The sequence below is a fragment of the Vanacampus margaritifer genome, chromosome 5, assembly GCF_051991255.1.
Source record: "Vanacampus margaritifer isolate UIUO_Vmar chromosome 5, RoL_Vmar_1.0, whole genome shotgun sequence".
NCBI lineage: Eukaryota > Metazoa > Chordata > Actinopteri > Syngnathiformes > Syngnathidae > Vanacampus > Vanacampus margaritifer.
In genome coordinates, this window is record NC_135436.1 from 27,698,246 (window position 1) to 27,715,201 (window position 16,956).

Sequence of the window (16,956 nt, forward strand, 5' to 3'; positions counted from 1 at the left end):
TACTTTTTGGACCTGGATTTGCCACCTCTGCAAACCTGAATTATGAGGTAGCTGCTGCTTGAATTGACATGGATGAAATATGATGTAATTATGACACATTAGAGGTGTAAATACCATTAAATAGCAAAAACAACATGGCCTTAATGTTTCCCTTTCTGTGACATTTTCCAAGTCGTAGCTCGAAGAGGGTCCGCAGGCGGAACAACACATCTAAAAGATGAATTCCTCAAGACGGCTATTTCCTTGGGGCTGCGACGGGGGTGTGAATGAGGGGCAGAGAGGTCCCGTCCACCCACCACCCCATACGGCGGAGCGGTAAAATCAAATTATTAAAGGCAAAGTCACGGCAAAGTGTTTACAAAGCTGCCCATCATTCATCACCTGACTGAAACGCCTGGAGGGAGCGCCTCCTCAAGGTCAAAATGGAGGGGGGAAAAAAACTTTTCAAAAATGTCTGGCGAACTTCACAGCAAGCAGCACTTCAGCACATAGTGAGCAATTTTTTTTTTTCGAGAGTCCGTGTGCTTGCTACAAACTATTTATTGCCACTTCCTGTTGAAATTTACTAAAAAAAAAACAGATCTTAGAAAATAGGAATATATAACTAAACACCACATAACTTCTGTTAGCTTAATGCTAACAAACAATGCTAAAGTGCCCTAGGTTTAAGAACGGTCCAGTTTGGACCGGCCTGGCAGATGCACGTGCGTGGAGAGACGTGGAGGTAATGGTGCGGAACAGCTCATCGCCTTGGCGGAGTCATAAAAGCCGAGCGATGCCGGCGCCAGCGAGATTGCTCTGTCAAGAAGTAAACAACGCAAAAATGAGGAAGGACTCATTTGATAGGAAATGTCACAGCATGATTGGATTTATATAAAAAAAAAAAAAGAAAAAAAGTGTAAATTAGGGTCATTAATCATTAGCTGGGAAAACAGCGGCAGCTCGTGTTCTCCTCTCAGAAGTGATGTGTCACCCGGCAACAACCTGAAACGGGCTCAACGCTAATTTGACTGAAGACTTTTTAAGTGGACAAAACACCTCAGCAGATTCCAACCTGTCACTTTCAAATGCAGCCGTTTGTCTCAAGTGCACAACGGCAGCATGTTGTCTTAAATAAGATGTCAAGATGCTTCTCTGTAAAAGAGGCAAAATCTGCATCATGCAAGCGCGTACAGATGAAACCTTTCAAATGTGAATTTTTATTTAAACTCATTTATGCCATTGACGGCTATCGACGGCAAAGATTATTTTTTTTGTAACTGGGCTGGCAGTGAATGAGTTCATGTTATTTTTTATAGATAGATTAGATAGATAGATAGATAGCTAGTCCATTGGCCTGCATGATAACTTCCTATTTACGGCCTGAGTAAGTGAGCCTGAAAATGATGATGTCACTGTTGGGCGGAGCCTCCAATGTTAACCGATTTATGGAGACAAAACTTCACTGTAAATCATTTCCCCGCCAGCGTCCGGCCGCGACTTTTACAAGAAGAGTGAACTACTGTCAGCCGCGGCAGAAGCTTCACAGCGGTCATATTAGCATGACACAACAAATAAAAGACCTCGTAACTCTTTTTTGTTTTCTTTCAGCGGTTTGGTCGAACGTGACCTTTAAGTGGGCCACAAACGTCCACTAGCTTCATCTGTGCCCGGTGATTTATTGGCACACTACCTGTGGCCAAACAGTCAACCTAAAAGTAACACAGGATTTAAACCCAAATTTGATTACACTAGCTCAGGCTTCAAACTCCACTTTGAAACTCCAACCCATAATTTGATACCCTAACCCTTTCTTGAAACCCTATCTCAGTTCTAAAACTGTAATAATTTGAAACCTTAGCCACTGTTCAGAAACCCTACTTTGAAACATAAACTCTGGCTTTAAACCATAATTTGAGACCTTAATTTGAAACCCTACTATAAAAGCAACACTCTGTCTTAAAACCCTTGTATCAAACCTTAACCTTTGCTTGGAACTCTGAACCTGGTTTAAAACTCTACTTTGAAGCCGTAACCCAGGCTTCAAGCTGAACTTCAAGTATTTATATGAAACCCTAAAGCCGTTTAGAAACCCTACTCGTCTTATATACCCTTTTATGAAACCCTGACCTTTATTTGGAACCCTATACTGCGTTTAAAACCTCACTTTGAACCCTAACCTAGGCTTCTTCAAGTCACAATTTGAAACCCTTACCAAGCTTAATTTGAAACCCTAAACCTAATTTGAAACCCTTCTTGAAGCTTGAAACCATAATGCGAAACCCAACTTTGAGACCCTAACACTGGCTGAAACAGGACTTTAAAGCCCTACCTGGTTTTTACACCTAAAATTTGAACCAAATTCATAGCTTGAAACCTATGCGAACATTACAAAACCCTAATTCCTGCACTACTTTAAAGCCCCAACTTTGACTTGTATTTTGATTCCTCCACCTTCCTTTCGTAGCAAGCCGGGTGGGCGTGGGCCCCGAACCACCAGCAGGAGTCACACGACCACCGTGATTAGACGGAACCCCACCACCCCCTCCCCTCTCCCCTCTCCCCACTCCCCACCACCCCCTCCCCTCTCCCCTAACCTCCAGTCAGGAACCCGGAAGTGAGGCACAGCGCTGCGGAAAGTTTGTCGCCTGCGACTTTTTTGTGTGTGCGTCTGCGGCGTGTGGGGCGCGAAGCAAGAAGCGAGCCGAGCGGATCCACGGAGGGCAAGCATGGGGCTCCCCACGCTGGAGTTTAGCGACTCGTTTCTGGACGGTCCCGATTTCCGAGAGCGCCTCAAGTGTCATGAGTTCGAACTGGAGAGGACCAACAAGTTCATCAAGGAGCTCATTAAGGATGGAAATATGCTCATCGGCGCGCTCAGGAGTGAGTAATTCACATAATATTAATAATAAATATCACGGGTGATTTGACATGAAAAACAACGCGTGAACTACGCGTTTGCTTGTGTGGGGTTTAATAACCCAAGGAAAATGTCATTGAGGAGGATTATTAAAAGGCATTTATTCCATGTAAAAACACGCGGAATCGTTTGTTAGTACGTCTCGTGGGTTGCAAGATGAGACTTGCCTCACTGAGCACTTTGAGGCCCACGAAAGTCTACTCGACTACTGCTCACTTTGCTTTTGTTCAGACAATGTAGTCAAAAAGTGGTTCTCAAACTTTTTACAACAGCCACCTTTTAAAAAATTCTTTAAAAACCCAATTACAACACCTAATCTAATTGAGGTTTGAATATAAATTTGAAGCCTTGGCCCAAGCTCAAAACACAAACCCTTGCTTCAAACTCAATCATTTTGCAATTTACTTGGAACCCTAATCCAGGCTCCAACCCAAAACCGCATCCTAGCCTGCAAACCTTAATTTGAAACCCTAATTTGGAACCTTATCTCATTTGAAACCCGAATGCTGGCTTGAAGCACGCAATCGAAACCCTAGACCAGGCACGGACCTTATAAAACCCCAAGATTGTCTTGAAATGAACTCATGCTTTACACTCAAATTTCACAACTCCAAAACTGGTATTAATGCCAAATTTAAAACCGTAACCCAGACATGACACTCTAATTTGAAAACCTAAGACTGGCTTGAAACCATAACCTTCATTTGGAACTGTAACCCAGCCTTAAAACCCTCATCTGAAGCCCCAAGCCATGCTTAAAGGCCCATTTGAAGGCCTTACCCTTGTCTGAAAGGCACATTTCAAACCCACACATTGTCTTGAAACCCCAATAAAACACCCAACCCTTCACTCTAAAAACAGTTGGGTCAAAAATAACCGAAAAATGGACCGATACTCTACTTGAGTCAATTTGACCCAACTTTGAGTCAAGAAATGGGTCTTTTAGTGTAAAACGATAAATATTTCTTAGATCCTTTACTCGGCTCAAAAATTTTTGTATAAAACCCCTAATGTGGATCGGTCCATTTTTTTAATCCATATTTGGGTTACTTTTGACCCAACTGTTTTTAGAGTGTTCCTTGAAACCATAACTCTATCAGAAATTCAGAATGACAGATGTAGTTTACAGTGGTTGGCATTATATTATTATTATTATTATTATACTTCTTCATTTGTTCACTGAACTGAAGTTTAGTGTAGTTTTGTGTACTTTTGGTGTTTGACTCGACCTCATTATGAGTCAGCAAAGGTCCGAGTCAACAAAAAAAAAGACATCCTGCCTTTCTTGCGGCTTCTCTTTCACGACTCTTTTGTCCACCACGCCAAATTTCGCTGATAACGTTCACTTCCTGCTGTCTTGTTTGGGCTGCGCTTTTTAGCGAAATGGACTCTAGTTAGACTTAACAGCCCCAATTTGTGTGGTAAAGCCGCGGCGGTGGCGAGTGCGGCTGCTAATGGAGAGGGAGAAGTAAATCATTGATGGTCTTTAACTTTGGTCGCCGCAGACGCTCCAAGAGCCGCCATCAGTCAGGACATTTTTTAAATAGTCTGCTGTTTTCTTTGTGAGTAATGTTCTCAGCAGAATTGCGTGGTCATTACACAAATGCTAATGTTATTGTATGGCTTCATATTTGGTGCTTTGAAGTAAAAAAAAAGTGCTTATGTAATTTTCTAACTACTGTACATTTGATGACTTTCAACTTGTTTATTTTTATTTTTGGTGTATTTTTTTTTTTTTTAATATAAGACTAGTTCATTGTGAGTGTTTGGTGCCACATTTTTGCTTTTACTTTTGAATTACGTCACAAAATTTTGCCTATTGTTTTTATTTTCAGTTTAAAACCCTAGTTTATTGCTCTTTTTCAGTGCCTTTATTTTTTATTTTACTTCTATATTATTTTTTTAGCTTTATTTTATTATTTCCATTATTGAGTGAAAGTTAAAAATTAAAACTTAGAAAACTACAACAACAAAAAAAGAAATACACCACTGTAAACTAGAAATGATGACAGAATGGTTTTCATTAAATATTTATGATAATTACTTATACAATTGAGGATGTAAACACTTTAAATGTACCAATTTAAAAACAACTAAATTAGAGTAGATAATATAGTTAATTTTAGAAAAATCTAGTACAAGACACAGATTTCAGTATGTATTTTATTAAATTGGCTAAAAATCTTAAAAACAAAAATCTACGGATGTCAATCGCATTTTCATAGAGTGGGGCGGAGCCTAAGAAACTAAATCATCACCAGCAATTTATTTTTTAAAGGTGATGTAAAAAAAATTGTTTGTAATGATATTTAAGTTATTTTGGATAATAGTTTTGGCTAATTTTAATATTATACAGAACAAAGTTCCACATATAATATCACAAATATTGTATTATGTGATATTATAAGGACCAAACCTACCAGGAAAAAAATAATAATATTTTTTTTCTGTATTGTAATCCGGAGCACAATTTGTAATGATTTCACCAAAAATCAGAGAAAAAGAGCTTTTTGAAAACATACTTGATGTTTATATGTGCTAGATTGCAGTTGACGAATGGAAACGTCAGTCAATGGCAGTGAATGACTTAAGGTCCGATCTTCAATCTGGTTTCTCACCCCAAATTCTTGTGGAAAGTTTCCAACTTTGAACATTCCCCGAGCCTTAATACCGTGTTCTATGATGTAAGTTGAGCTACGGATTGGCCTCTTTGGAGCACCAGCTGTTTCTCTTGCAGCTTTAATGAATGGCAGTCCAAAGCATCCTGAACTTATTGTGCCACGGATAATTGATTCCAGCTGCAAGTGCCATCCATCTGCATCCAGCCAAGCTACTTGATATTCACACCTGGTCTCTATAACCACCGCTGACTTGGATTAATTCCCTCGGTGTGGCCGCACTAATTGAATACACTAATTAGGCCTTTGCGAGCCGGGGGACGGAGCGTGAAGGCAATGCCGATAATGATGCATTTTCAGGATGCCAGGTGAGTTTGTCTAAAGCAGGGGTGCTCAAGTTCGGTCCTCGAGAGCTCCTATCCAGCCTGTTTTTCATGTTTCCCTCCCGCAGCACAGCTGAATCTAATGATCAGCTAATCAGCAAGCTCTGCAGATGCCTGATAACGATCCTGATCATGAATCAGGTGTGTTAGTGGAGAGAAACATGGAAAACAGGCTGGATGGGGGCTCTCGGTAAACGAACTTGAGCACCCCTGGTCTTAAAGCCTGGTAGGCACATCAAGACATTCGGGTTGTTTTGTCCCGATTTTCCTTAAAAAAAAAGAAGCAATAATTATTTTATGTTTTATGAGACCAAGATTATCCTGTGAGCTCAAGTTTGTTATTATCAGCCTTTTATCTTTAAAACAATCAAACCTAGTGAGCTAGCTTAATGCTAAAATATCTGAGGTGGCAAATCCAGGTCCAGAAAGTAAGAACCCTGCCACAGTTTGGCTTTAGCCCCATGTGCTCGCTAGCTAGCTAGCTCCCTAGCACGTAAACGAGCACCATGGGAGCTAGCTAGCTAGCTAGCTAGCATCGGGGGCTAAAGCCAAACTGTGGGAGGGTTTTTACTTTCTGGACCTGGATTTGCCACCTCTGTAAAATATAATAGAAAACGCCAATGGCGTGCTAACGGTTAGCATCAGTTTTTGTGTTTTTACCACCCTTTAATCAACAGTTTGCAACTCTGCATTTGATATAAAAAAAAAGATCATCGATGTTGTTGTTGTTTTTTTCACCACAGTGCCATCTGCTGGACACTGCTGTCATGAATCTATGAGCTGCTTCCAATCTGTCTAACATGAACCGAGTCCATAGCAGGCCATCATTTTGTCAGGCGCGTTATTTCACCCGATGCGTGTCCGTGCCTGCTCAGCAGTTCTCTGGGATACGAGTAATGAATGGCTGACGCTTCGCATCATGTTATTATGCATGTCCGTAAACAGCATTCTCACTTGTCACGACAAAGTGCATAGTTTAGCCAAGCGATGTGATCCGGGCACAGTTATTAAAATAATAATACGGCTCTGTTATCACGTCGGTTTCGGCGCTGTGGGACGTCTCGGCGTTGATGTGAGGACAGATGACGCTTCTGAGGCCCGCAGGAAGTGTCCTGTAAACAGGCTGGCTTGTGTAATCAACCACCCCCCCCCCTCCCGTCCACCCTCGCATTGCGTTTGGCCTGACATCACTCTGGTTTGTTGCGGGGACGTGTACTCTTTCAACTGTGTGTGTGTGTGTGTGTGTGTGTGTGTGTGTGTGTGTGTGTGTGTGTGTGCGCGTGTGTGCGCGTGTGTGCGTGTGTGTGTGTGTGTGTGTGTGTGTGTGTGTGTGTGTGTGTGTGTGTGTGTGTGTCGAGGGACTGTAATCTGTGTAAACGCATTGGATGAAGTCATGTTGCAGAGATGAAGTTCTGATTTTGATATTAGTCGTACAGTAGCTATTTGCAAGGAAATAGGAATGAAGCCATGCCACAAATGGTGAAAAATGATCAGCTGATATTTAGAGTGTCATGTGACACGTGAAAAAAAAAAATACGAGCTGTGGCATTCATTTCAAATTTTGTTTCCACAAAGTGTAAGTACATCACAAATGAGTTTTTTTTTTCATGAATATAGTGAAGCGCTTCCTTAAATTCTCCATCGAAGTCCGCCTCCATTGTGTGGTTGTGATTGGCCAGCGATATTTGTTGTGCTTGTTGTCGTTGGGCTTCATCGAAACCGAAGATCTCATCATAATCCTCCCCGTTTTTCACGACGTATTTGTAAAGTGATGATATATGTGCGGGGAAACCCAAAGCTGGCGTTAGTGTTTATGCTTTATGCCATAAGTGCCACAGTCAACGAGACCCCGTAAAGAAGTACATAAATGGAGTCATACAATTGGGAAGCAACAAAAGTTGCAGAAAAACTTAAGCAGATTTTTTTGGGGTATTTATTCTGCTGATAAATTTTTACTCTGAAGAAAAACGACCATTTGTACTTTGTATTCCTTAATGTCAAGACAGTCTTGACATGAGGAATGTCAACCAGAGACCTTCAACAACTAAGACAAATGATTCAGACGAAACAAGATGTCTGTTGTAGTTCCAATACTGACCTGTGAGAGGCAGTGTGGTGCCACAGGACAGCCAGAATCCAGGGAAATAGAAAAAAGCAGAAGCTAGCCTTATTAGGTTAGCTGATTTCGCTTATCTGGTAACTACATTGCGGTTGGATACTTTTTATTGCCATTTTTATTATGGTGAGATGAGATCCATTATACAAATCGTTGTTGGCTTTGATAGGAAGGGAGGAGGAGGGTAAGCACATAGCAGCCATCAGGCTTAATTTGAGCATTTTTTTCCCCCCCACTTTCCTGAAGTTAGCAATGGTCCGATTGTAATCCTGTATATCGATCAAAAACTACCCTGACCGATTACCGTGTGGTATGTTAAAAGTTTTTGTTAAACCTGTTCAATATTTCCGATTACAATATTAAGAATGAAATGATGTTTAGTTTCCCAGCTTACATGGCGGTGGCAAAATTCGTACATTCTACAATCCCACAGGCTTGTCTTTTGGACTCCGCAACGTGGAGTGCGAGGAGTCTTACCTGAAGGGAGGCCTCCATGTGTTTCATTTCAATCAAAGTGGCACAATGCTCCCCATCGCTTCTCGCCGCTCCCCCGTTAAGCCCAGGCGGCATAATAGAAGGAGGCCCCCCCTTTGGAAATCGTCTTCGCCCCCAATCAACTGTGATGAAATGGTGTTTTGGAGCACAATGTAGTGGCGGACAGAGCACTAGGATGCTTTTGTGCTTGTGTTTTTGCCACTGTAGAAGACCGAGACCTTTAGTTCAGTCTCTATGGGAATGAAGAAGAACACATTGACTACCTTCTTTTCATGCTGAGAAATGAGACGGTAGAAGATCATTCCCGGAAAGTACTAACAGCGCTTCCTTTGACAATATGCATTTCTTTTTTTTCCTTTTTTTTTTTCTGGAGAGCTCAGTATTGTTCATTTGGTAATTTTACCGATTTGACATGTCATCATCATTGCTCTTTTTTTCTTCTTTTTTTTTTGTATGTGTGTGCGAGTGTGTGTGTGTATTCATTAGTTCACCTAAAACCTATTTTATTTTTATTTTATTATTAACAGCGCTTCCTTTGACAAAATGGATTTCAACATGACGGCAACATAGAACAATGTAAAAAAATATATTCAGCAGAGATGCCTGGTTATGAAATGTATTAATGCAAGCAGATTGCTTCAGGTATGTTTTACTACTTGAATTTGGCTTAGTATGTAAATTAATTAATAATAAAATAAATAATAATAATTATTATTATGTTGGCCATTATTGTGGTACTTGCAGAGACAAATATTGTTTGGAGGCGGTACTTGGTGTTATTGATTCTTAAAGCCCTAAGTGGGTTGATTAAATTGACATGGCATTTTTAAATGTAGTGGTTTTAATTACATATTGGAGAAACATTTTTTGCAGACAAATAGTTGCATTTTGAATGATCATTTTGACAGTGCAACGCCGAGCTGGCGGCATGCGTCGCGTTTGGACAGGCATGCCGTTGCCCTGGAGACGAGATTGCGATGGTCCCCCGGGGGGCGTCTCGCACGTCGGCTGCTAACCGGCGTAGCCTCTCCGTTCGACAACCCCAGAGCATCTCTTTTGTGATTAAACCTGCGCACAAGGATGCCCCCGTGGCTAATATTGTTCTTGCTCTGCCACCCCCCCGCTGTGCCGAAGGATCATTTCAGCACAAAATAATCACACGCTGGGCTGGATCAAATGCTTGTCGAGTGTAATAAAATTAGATGCGGCTATTTTAAGCGCCTGAATGTTCTTCTAATAAGTGCAAAATGTTTTATTTTTGCAAGGCCTTGCTTGGCAACGGCGCTTTCATCATATTGCGCCTCTCATCTCGCACTTCTTGTGCTCAGCAAGACAATTTAGACCGTCGCTAGCTTGTGCTGGTCTCCCTTTTTTTCTTTTCTTTTTTTTTTATTACCCCTCCACACCCGCCTGGCTCGCCACAGCTCTTCTTCGCCACATATAATCAAAGTGTAAGGCAGCAAATTCCCTCCTCTGTCAGCACAGATGAAGACGAGCTATCTGGGGAGCCGTGACATCTCTACTTGGCTCGCACCCCTTCTGAGTGGCCGCTTTATTTGGGGCTTTTATCCCTTATTTCCCTGCTGTCTTGTAGAGTGGAAGCTAATGGGGTCTCTTGTGTTTGCTGCCGTATGTCAGCGAGACCTTTCCCTCGTGTTTACTTTGTGTCACAGATTATTAAAGTTACAGAACAATGCATGCAAATGGGCAAAACGTGAAATGCAGGAATGTAGATGAGGAATTATTAATTAACTCATTCACTGCCATTGACAGCTATAGACGTCAAAAATTCATTTGAACTATTTCTATTAGTTTAATTTTTTTCCCCCATTTTTGTTAACAAGAGTATGAAAACCCAGAATTATAATTTTTTGTACATTTAGAACAGATATGACATTTGTGATTAATTGTGAGTTAACTAGTGAAGTCATGCGATTAATTACGATTACAAATTTTAATCGCCTGATGCCCCTAATTATTAACAATCTTTTCTAAATATATATATATTTATTTTTATTTATTTATTGATATATTTTTAAATAGATATATAATTTTTTTTTAAATCATAATTAATCGCATGACTTCACTAGTTAACTCACGATTAATCACAAATTTTATATCTGTTCTAATACAATAAAAAAATCTAGGTTTTCATACTCTTGTTAACTGAAGTGGGAAAAATGTTAAGCTAGGAGAAATAGTTAAAATAAATTTTTAATGTCTATAGCCGTCAATGGCAGTGAATGAGTTAGAAAAACCTTTTTCTTAACACTAATTCTTATAGGACAGCGTGATTTAGCATAGGCGTTTCCAGCCAATTTTGGGGGGGGGGGGGGCTCTAGCATCCCTATATTGAACCCCAGCACCCCTAAAATTAGCATTTTTTATTATTACATTTAAAAAAAACATTTAGTACATAAGACATACTGCTTGAAAGCATGCTTGCTATTAGGGGTGTTAAAAATATCGCGATATTACAGCGTGCAATTCTTAAATCGATTCAATATGCGGCCGAATCGATTGTTAAACATCAATTTTTTATGGGAATATTCAATAAAACGTCTTACTTAGGGTTAGGATTCACACATTAAGCATGGAAGAATGTTATATTAATGGAACATTAAGCCTTAATATTTTATTTCAGTGCCGTTCAAACATCAAACAGACTACAATCTGAATTTTCAGATAAATAAATACAATTTTCATACAAATCTTACAGTCGACATGTACAAGTTTACTGATTAGTATTTTCTAAATTTGAGTTAAAATCGCAATAATCAATTTATAGATTCGTATCGGGATTAATCGGTATCGAATCGCATCGTGACCTATGAATCGTGATACGAATCGAATCGCCAGGTACTAGGCAATTCACACCCCTACTTGCTATGATATCTGCGAGCCAGAATCTGAGCTGCACTGTGTTTATCTGCAAGCTTGCCGTGAGGCTCGACTACAAAGCAGTTAAGCTTCCCGTCCATAACCTTAATACAGGATGTTCATTGTGGAACTCAATGGGTCTCTGTACCACTGCAAAAAGAATAATCAAATATATGTACTTTGACGCCCCAGTGTTTCTGAAAGAGCACCAAAAAAACTAGATGAATTTGTGGATGGTGAACCGCAAATATGCGTGGAATTACAAAACTGTTTATTTATCTCATACATAATCCTCCATTGTAGACCTAAAGTGCTTTTGTAGCCATGCCATCCTAAAAACAGATACTTTTTGAGGAGTCAACAAGGTGTTATGTTTTTTTCAATTTTTGGTGTCTTTCCAGAAAAAGGGCAAGCATCGTGGCGCGTATGACATGGTGATTGTTTCTGAGCTTTACGCCTGTCTGAATGTCAGAGCTCAAAGCTCATCCATTATTGATGGCCCTGTGAGCGCGTTTAGACCGCTGGCACGGTATTGATCCCAAAATCTGCAGCCCCATAGACAAAGTGAGAGCGCGTCCAAGGCGTAATACATCTTCTGGAAACGTTGCTCTCTGGGCGCCCTCTGCAGCATTTACAGGCGGTCATCGTTCACTATAATGTAGATGCCTCAATAGAGGCTTTCAATCTGAGGTCTGGCTGAGTAGCTCGCAACTATATCGTGTAACAGCATTGAAACATGTTTATGCAGCGTATCAATCTATTTCAAGGAGTTCTGTGAGAAATTCTCAAAGGCAAAATTTTGTTAGGTTTTACGATGGTACGACGTAAGATTATGTTGTCTGGTGGCACACAAAGACTCTCTGTTATCGCTGCACAGTAATCAGGAGGATTGGGACAGAACCCTATTCTGATTTGCAAATTTGGATTACAGTACTTGGCTAGGAACACAACTGCATCGTGAACCAAGGTTCCTTTGTAGATGGTGGCGATCCACAAGCGTTGTTACTCAGTCCACACACTTTTACAGCATACGCTACATCAGGTAATGAAAGGTAGTTTGAGCAAATCTATCACTTCAGAAGTGTGTACAAAACTAGTTGCCCCTCCACTAAAGCAACACAAGGAACTTTCAGTTTACGTTGATTATTGCCATATGGACAAAAGCGGTATTGTTATGCCTGAGGAAAGACCACATTTCCCATGAAGACAAGCGCATTGCGTCATGTTTTTAGCTCACGTCATTGAGTGAAATCGGGGCCAATGTTGATCCTTGACTGTCCTTTTATCTGGGTAGCTTCCCTTTTCCTTTTTTTCCTTTTTTGTCTCCTCAGACAAAACTTTTCAGTTGCTTTGCAGCCTCTGCCAGGAAAGCAGTAATTGTGGGTCGACATTCAAATTGACTTCCGTCTTCGTAACGAATGGGGAAAAGGGGAAATCCCATAAAGCAGTTAAAGTTGCTTAGTGCCAGTAAAAATGATACAGACCCCCTCAGGCCAGGGCAAAGGTACCATTCAACTAGTTTTAAGTCCATGTTTCATCAGAAGAGTTATGAAAATATTTTACTAAGGTTGAAAAGTTCCTTAGTGCTACTTTAATCAGTACACAATAACTAGCTCTCAGTATCAAAAAGGTTTGTGACACCCGTTCTACATGGAAGTCTAGATTGCCTGGTGTTAGAAAACTAGTGGTGTTCCACAAGTGTCAATACCAGGTCCACTCTACATAACTCAAAATTGCGAGGTACAGTATTCTAGTTACTGACAGTTACCGCCATCTTTACTGTTTTTCCTTTGATTGTTTAAAGGGATGCTTGAGCCATTTTCAGCAGCAAAAAGGTCATATTTTGTCCAGAATGAATAATGGCAACCAAATTATTTTTCTAATACATTTAAATACTAATTTTTCCACTTGCTGTCGACTGAAGATGACATCACCTGTGCTGAGGAAGTCGGTAACGACCAATCATGGCTCAGTTTGCCGACCAAAGCCAGGAAGCAGGTGAGCCATGATTGGTCGTTACCAACTTCCTCAGCACAGGTGATGTCATCTTCAGTCGACAGCAAGTGGAGAAAAATGAGTTTTTAAAGTTATTAATTTTACAAGAAAAATATTGAAGTTATCAAATTCATTCTGGACAAAATATTAACTTTTTACTGCTGAAAATGGCTCAATGAGAGTCAAGTATCCCTTTAACTCTTTGACTGCCAAAAACGTTAAATAACGTTTAGTAAAATCCTACGGAGGAGTGCCAAAGACGTTAAAAGACGTTTGTTTCAAAACAGAGGTGAAACTAACCATTTTCTATTGTTGATTACTGAAAAACGGAATAAGGTAGAAACAAACTTTTTTTTCTGATGAAAGATGAGAGTCCAATCTTTCATTTGGTAGTATGCGTGTTTCAATAGTCCAAACACATAATTTTCTGTGGACCTTGAAAGATCAGTCAAAATGCTTAAATCGGCTGGCACCCACGGCATCCCTTTTCTGAAAACGTCTGGCAGTCAAAGAGTTAATATTTATGGTCTAGGTGGGTTTTTTTAATGCAAATATTTACTGAAATTCTGACTAATTTACTCATGGAGTTTTGGTTGGAATAGATAGACAACGGCATATTCAGATTCACGGACAAATTCGGGTTACATCACCATCCATTGGATCTCATTATATGTACGGCATAGATCATCATGCACACCATTAATTTGTCACTTTCATTTACAAACAACTTGTTGCTGCATTATCAAAAGTGTAAACTTCTGTCATATGTTAGCACTTTCACTAGTTTAATTAGCAAATATGTTCCAGCACGCGAAACATAATTATAACACTGTCTGAAAGCATTTCCTCCGCCGCCACTCACTAATGAAGGCTGTGAGTAAAACATCTAAGGAAGTAATTGCTACACTCTGAAAAGTGTCAAATTCCAGAGACTTCATAGCAAGCAGAGATCAAATGTAAGCATTTTACATCAAGATTATAGTATTACCAGGATAGTGGTAAAATAAATTGCTTATAAATGAAACAAAAGTATTGCCAGTCTTATTTTGAATACAGAAATGATAACAAAAAAAATGTCATGTATGCATTTGACTTTAATTACACTTTATTTTAAGATGATATAGCAATAAATTGTTTCATCCCAAATGACAAATAGAGAACTGCTCATTGAACCCTAAATCAATAGCTTACTATTGCATTTTTCACCAAATTTCCATGCAGGCTTAACTTATTACAGCTTCTTATTTCCAAACTGTTTTAGTCCCAATCAATGGACAATGAAATGTTTATGATTTAAGAGCAATGAAAAGTAAACATTGTCATGGCTAAGATAACAAGTGGATAATAAGTTGGCAAAGTTGATATTCCGTTTTTTGAATTTGCTTTTCCTGCTGTCTTGTCGTCCAGATCTTTCTGCCGCCGTCCAGAAGTTCTCCCGATCGCTGCAGGAGTTCCAGTTCGAGTGCCTCGGCGACGCTGAGACGGATGATGAGGTGAACATCGGTGAGTTCGGCTTAGCTCTGGCTGAGGATGTCTTATCTTTGACAGGAAGATTCTGTGTAAAAGTAGACGAAATCCAAATCCTCTACTCATCTCTTAAATTTAAAGAAAATCCGAGAGATGAAAGAATAATTCTTGGTTGACTTAACACAAAAATGACCCATCTTGATGACCATACTTGATTTTTTTAAATTTTTTATTTTCTGGAGAGCTCAGTATTGTTCATTCGGTAAATTTTACCGATTTGACATGTCATCATCATTGCTCTCTCTTTTTATTTTATTTTTTATTTTATTTATTTTTTTGTATGTGTGAGTGTGTGTGTATTCATTAGTTCACCTAAAACCTATTAAAAAATCCCATACCGTTCACTTAAACCGAACACTTCCAGCCAGAGTCGTGAGGCCGTCAGGAGACCCGAGGAAGGACCAAAGAAAGGAAAGTGAAATCCAGCACTGACCAGACACCACCCACCGGGCCACCAACCAGAGTCCTTCACCATTACCATACTTGAAACGTATCTTCATGGCCATTGAACTGAATTTTCTTGACTGACTGTGGGGGTAAATTTAGAGATCATTCCGAATCAGAATCATCTTTCTTGGCCAAGGAAGTTTGTCTCTGGTAGTATGAACTGCACTTAGTATTGCAGTAACAAGCAACTATGACAAACAAAGACATGACACATAATTCTGGAGAGTCTTCACGTGATGTAACGGTCCCATTTGTGCTGTGGTACCAACCAGTGACAGCTGTGCAAATGCTGTGGAGGGTCATCAAGCAAAGAGGAAGTGAAGACAAAGTAGCGCAGTGGTTGAGATACAACTTTGACTATGTGATGATACAGAGAGTCTTTGATCACTTAAAAGTGTCTAGTGCTGGGGAATATTGATCAATCACAGTTATACAAATATGTAGCGAGGTAAAGCTACAATGATGGAAATGGAAAAAGGTGCCACGATGCAATTTTGAGTCAACTGTTTTGGGAATTGATGGCAAGAGGGAAGAAGCTTTTGGAATGCCTGCTGGTTTTAGAGTGCCTAGTTTGATAGCACCTACCTGAGGCAAGGAGGTGGTGACCAGGATGTCGAGGGTCCAACAGACTTTTCAATTGGTGAAGAAATGTTCTTTTGAAGGTTCTGAACTGAAGGTTGTTCTGAACTCTGTTTCCATGCCAGGTTCTTGAGCCTGTCAATTATTTTAGACTGCCGGTTGCACCCGTGAGATTCATCAACAATCATTTTCTGAAAACCCGTAAGATTTTAAGGCATCAATTAATCCATTATCGTGTCCATCCCTCGTGGCAAGCTGAACTGTATCGCCTCAGTCTGTAGCCCTCAGACAGGCTCTAAGTGTTTGCTGCATGTATAATTGATGCGATTATTTTATGAGGCTTTCAATGTAGGAGATCAAGGGCACTAATTGTCTGGCCAGTGTCAGAGATTACTGAAGATCTGAACTGTTGAGCCTCCAGCAGGAATATGAAAACATCTGTGCAGAAATTTGCCAGTCCGGATTTTTCTTCCTCTTTTTTTTTTTCCCTATCTTCCTTGCGTTGCTCATTATCCTGAGTTGGAAATCTTGGCTCTGTGCGGCGGCAGAATTACTGTCCATCTGCGAGGGCAGAGCGACCATCGACCTCCTCGACCATCAAGCCGTTGGACGGAATGCAAAGCATAGAAAATAGTCTCCACAAAGTCGCTTTTTGAGAGAGGCCAATTAAGCTCTGCTATGTGGAAACTACGAGGTCCTTTTTGTACTCATTATAATGAGAACCAATTCAACAGCTGTCTTGAAAGTTAAGTGAAACGGGCCTTGGTGGACCTCGGACCCCTACCAGGACCAAACTATAATTCCAGGTAAATTCCTCACCTTTTATCTTAAATGCTAGCCTTCAACCTTTTAACTCAGGATCCTTACCGATATTAATCAATAATGATTATGAAATACCGCAGACGTACCTAATTCTGTGGCCCCCCGAGAACGTACAAAAACGTAGGATTTCGCTTCACCACAAATGAAGAAGGAAAAGGCCATGATTACTTTTTACAACACTCTGCAGAAAGCAAT

The 16,956-nt window shown here is 40.2% G+C and overlaps 1 protein-coding gene across 5 annotated transcripts in view; it reads left to right on the top strand.

Moving 5' to 3' along the window:
* The first annotated feature begins 2,572 nt into the window (after nucleotides 1-2,572).
* The window catches only part of arhgap42b (Rho GTPase activating protein 42b), an 80,884-nt gene continuing 66,500 nt past the window's right edge, over nucleotides 2,573-16,956 (top strand). For all 5 annotated transcript variants that reach the window (XM_077565357.1, XM_077565358.1, XM_077565361.1 and 2 more), the window contains exons 1-2: nucleotides 2,573-2,862; nucleotides 14,794-14,889. In XM_077565357.1, coding sequence (XP_077421483.1) covers nucleotides 2,709-2,862; nucleotides 14,794-14,889 — 250 coding nt within the window. In that variant the 5' untranslated portion in view covers nucleotides 2,573-2,708. The remainder of the gene's footprint in view (nucleotides 2,863-14,793; nucleotides 14,890-16,956) is intronic.